At 38.1% G+C, this 3976-nt stretch overlaps 1 protein-coding gene across 1 annotated transcript; it reads left to right on the top strand.

The window, feature by feature from the left end:
* The first annotated feature begins 964 nt into the window (after positions 1-964).
* Positions 965-3105, top strand: IL5 (interleukin 5). The gene is made up of 4 exons (XM_043587360.1): positions 965-1276; positions 1479-1511; positions 2384-2512; positions 2620-3105. The coding sequence occupies exons 1-4, from the start codon at positions 1133-1135 to the stop codon at positions 2716-2718; spliced, it is 405 nt and encodes a 134-aa protein (XP_043443295.1). The 5' UTR covers positions 965-1132; the 3' UTR covers positions 2719-3105.
* Positions 3106-3976: the final 871 nt, after the last annotated feature.

Here is a 3976-nt window from a genome sequence, read left to right as displayed (position 1 = left end):
TATAAATAATAATTAGGGTTTCTGACTTCTTAAAAAAATGGAATGATCTAGCAACAGAAGTCCAAGGGTGTTCCATGGCAACAATCAGTTGAAGCTGAGTAGACCTGCTGCCTTTAGAAAGGTCCTGCATGCTGCAGTTTACTGTAGCCTCACCACCTTTGTTGTGTTACACCTTGTGCATTTCACTAATTTGCACAGCCAGTTAGTGATGTGGGTGGGGTGAAGCCTACTTCTAGCTACAGGGAAAGCCAATCAGTATATCCATATCCCTAACCACAGTTCAAGGGTGAACCTGTGATCCTTTGTCACAAGGAAGCTGAATTCTAGGACTTTTGATTGAGCAGTCAGAAAGGCACAGTTTGGTTTCTCCTGATGCTCAGGAACAGGATACATACAGATCCAGGAGATTTGACATCATCTTGGGACCACAGTGGGAGAGCTGCCCAAGAAGGGAGCCAATGAAAGATCACAGAGGCAAGCTAGATATAAAGGAGCCTCTACCCTGGACCATTTGGTTTTATGATCTAATAAATTCCCTTTTAGGTTCAACCAGTTTGGGTTAGGTTTTTGGTCTCTGGCAACAGAAAGGATCCTAACTTAGACTCCAGTGAACCTGAACCTGCTAAGTTTGGACAGTCTCAGCTCTAATTACCATTTTTCCACCAGTATTTTGAGTTCCTTTTAAGACAGACCAGTCTAGTAACAATGGTGATGGAATTTAGTCAACCTGAAAAACATATTCCCAATATTTATACATTTTGGCATTAAACTCAATGGTGTGCATTATACCTTTTTTTACACACATCTTTTAAGAGGAAATTCAATCTTCTGATTTTAAGAAATGCAAATGTGGGGCAATGATGTATCACCCAAAGATTTTCTTTGTAATAGAAAATGTTTTTAAAGGGGGAAAATAGGGATTTTTATTATTATTAAAAGATAAAAGTAAAATTATTTTTAAGAAACAAGGCATTGGAAACATTTAGTTTCATGATATGCCATTGTTAGGCATTCCCTATCTGATTGTTAGAAATTATTCATTTCCTCAAAGATAGAGAATAAATTGGTTGAGGATGCAATCTTGTACTATGCACTTTCTTTGCCCAAAGCAAACACTGAGCATTTGAGAGCCATGAGAATGCTTCTGCATTTGAGTTTGCTAGCTCTTGGGGCTGCCTATGTTTCTGCCATTGCTGTACAAAGTCCCATGAATAGGCTGGTGGCAGAGACCTTGGCACTGCTCTCCACTCATCGAACTCTACTGATAGGCGACGGGGTAATTTTCTTTTTGATTCCTACGGTCTTTAAAATGCATGGGTAATCATTTGTGTTGGCTAACTTCTAAAGACCTGTTATTAATAATGAAATTATGACTGTTGGTAATATATCATTGGTAACCATGTTACTGGCAAGCATTTTATTACAAGTTATGAACCTTATAATATGTTAAAAATGAATGTATTTCCTTTCCTTTTCAGAACCTGATGATTCCTACTCCTGAACATAACAATGTAAGTTAAATTATGATTTGATAAAACGATTGCATGACTAAGTTTCCTATTGTAACTATAAAGCATTAGTTATCGTTGGAACAGTTTAATTGTATCTATTTTGTTTTTATATGTGTGGATGCCAATGTATGTGCTTATGAACATTAGGAATGGCATTAGGAATGACTCTACAATATTAAGTAGAATCCATTAAGCAATTGGATCAGGCCGTTTTTGATGTTGTCAGTTCCCCATCTCAAAGAGCCTCATGTCAGGCGTTCTTACCAGAAGAATTCCACATTGAGTGAGAGGTGCCTCCTCGTCTCCATTCACTTCTGACTATCTTTTGCTTTCCTTACTTCTATGTCTTTCTGAAAATACTAGCCAACTTAAGGTTATATTTTTAGAATTATGGTCAGTAGACATTAAAATATACACTGACTGTCCTATATCAATAGTCATTTCCACATATTTAAACGATTTTAACTCTAATAAAATTGTATGCATTTGAAATATGTCATGGTCATAATGAAATGTTAAACATGTGATATCATTACTCTAAACAGAATAAAATTACTGGCTAGAACTATCAAAGGAAATTTTGATGTGAGCTCAGTAATGTAGCTGCATTATATACTTCATAAGCACTTTACTTTTGGTGAAGTGTTTAATTTATATCATTTGTAACCCTCCTCAGAAATTACATAAACTTCTTTTACGTATGAAAATTATAGCTCTGTATGAGGTGGTTTCCTGGAAAAGGAACAAGTGAAAAATAAACGTGTGGGAGAAGGGAACTCATGTAAACCCCATGCAACAAAGCCTAACTTTTTTGGACCGAATTTTTATACCTTGTTTTGGTTATTTATACTTTTAAAATCTCCCTCATTTAGCACCAACTGTGCATTGAAGAAGTCTTTCAGGGTATAGACACATTAAAGAATCGCACTGTACCGGGGGATGCTGTGGAAAAGCTTTTCCGAAACTTGTCTTTAATAAAAGAACACATAGACCACCAAAAAGTAAGTTAAAGACATTTGGTGGAAACTTAAGTATATTTGTCTGGCTATGCCTGTTTTTAAAAGAATTGACAGTTTCCTACAATACCCATTGTCTGTTCTTTTCACAGAAAAAGTGTGGAGGAGAAAGATGGAAAGTAAAAAAGTTCCTAGACTACCTGCAAGTGTTTCTTGGTGTAATAAACACTGAGTGGACAATGGAAAGTTGAGATGAAACTGGCTTATTGCAGTGAAAGATTCTGGAGGAGAAGAAGAATGTTATTTTTTGCAATGAGAATGAGGCCCAACCAAGGGTCAGTGTAATTAAACTTCAGATGCAAATCAATTTTTCAGGCATACTGCTACTTTGCTGCCTCACATAGGCAGAAAAGATAAAAATAAAATATTTGAGATATATTTCAGATATCAGAATCATCGAAGTCTTTTCCTCCAGTGTGCTCCAGGCAAAATAAATATGTACTTCAATCTTATTTAACACAACATTCTGTAAAATGTCTATTAACTTAATATTTATGTATGAAATGATTGAGAATTTCATAAATCAATATTTATTTCAGGTTGGGCTATGTTCCAATAAAACAAAAATAAACAACTGATTCAATTTGTTGCTGGTCTCTGTCCTACTCTTGAAGTGGGCGCAATCTGTATGGAAACATGCTGCGTGTGGAGGGACAGTCTGCATCTGTGTTGGTTGAGCATTCCCATCTCCCTGATGATGGAAGTTGTGGGTTTGCTAAGCATACCACAGGTGGAAGAGATCCAGCAGGTCATGTGGGGATGTGAGCAGCGGGGACATAGGCTTGGGCTGAGCATGGTTTCCTTGCCATGTTACACCAGAACCTAGGATGGTGCAGGTTAAATGGTATGTGATGAATGAATGAATGAATGAATGAATGAATAGACCTTCAGCCATAAAATTAAAATGACTTCCAAGGATTTCCCTGGGAGGAGGGTAGTGTAAAAATCTGTAACTACATTTATTCCCAGCTGGTGAGAATTTGGTGGACCAATCCCACTGCCTGTTTAGGGAAAGAGGGAGAAACCCTCTTGATGGAACCCAGAGCGCTGTGGCCTGGGAGAGGTCTTCTTCATCTGACCTGGCATAACAAAAGGGGGCGAGATGCTGGGAGGCAGTTATATTCAGAGGACTGGGTTCTAGAAGGGCCCGCCATCCTGGATTCCCCAGGGTAGAGCAACAGCAGTCCAGTCTGCCTGCTTACGACTGTCAGTACCATAACCAAAGGTACTTCTGCTTGAGGAAATTTCTCAAGGATCCAGAAAATATGTTCTTTAAAATACATTTTAAAACTGACATAGAACTGGCAGAGAGATCCAATAAGAATATTCAACTATGCCATTGGCTCCTTCATTTTACTGATCACAGGATCTACACTGCATGCTGGTCTACAGTTGCTGGCATGTTGCTGGAGCTCCTTACAGATGGGTGCCATTACCCCGGGTGTTATC

The sequence above is a fragment of the Prionailurus bengalensis genome, chromosome A1, assembly GCF_016509475.1.
Source record: "Prionailurus bengalensis isolate Pbe53 chromosome A1, Fcat_Pben_1.1_paternal_pri, whole genome shotgun sequence".
NCBI lineage: Eukaryota > Metazoa > Chordata > Mammalia > Carnivora > Felidae > Prionailurus > Prionailurus bengalensis.
The sequence above is the reverse complement of the archived record's forward strand: the minus strand, read 5'-3'. Positions and strand labels throughout refer to the sequence as shown.

Bases quoted from the DNA above. Each gene is read 5' to 3' on its own strand.
- IL5 (XM_043587360.1), top strand. From the start codon at position 1,133: ATGAGAATGCTTCTGCATTTGAGTTTGCTAGCTCTTGGGGCTGCCTAT. The intron at 1,512-2,383 runs GTAAGTTAAATT...TCCCTCATTTAG, and splicing joins CTACTCCTGAACATAACAAT to CACCAACTGTGCATTGAAGA. The intron at 2,513-2,619 runs GTAAGTTAAAGA...TTCTTTTCACAG, and splicing joins AACACATAGACCACCAAAAA to AAAAAGTGTGGAGGAGAAAG.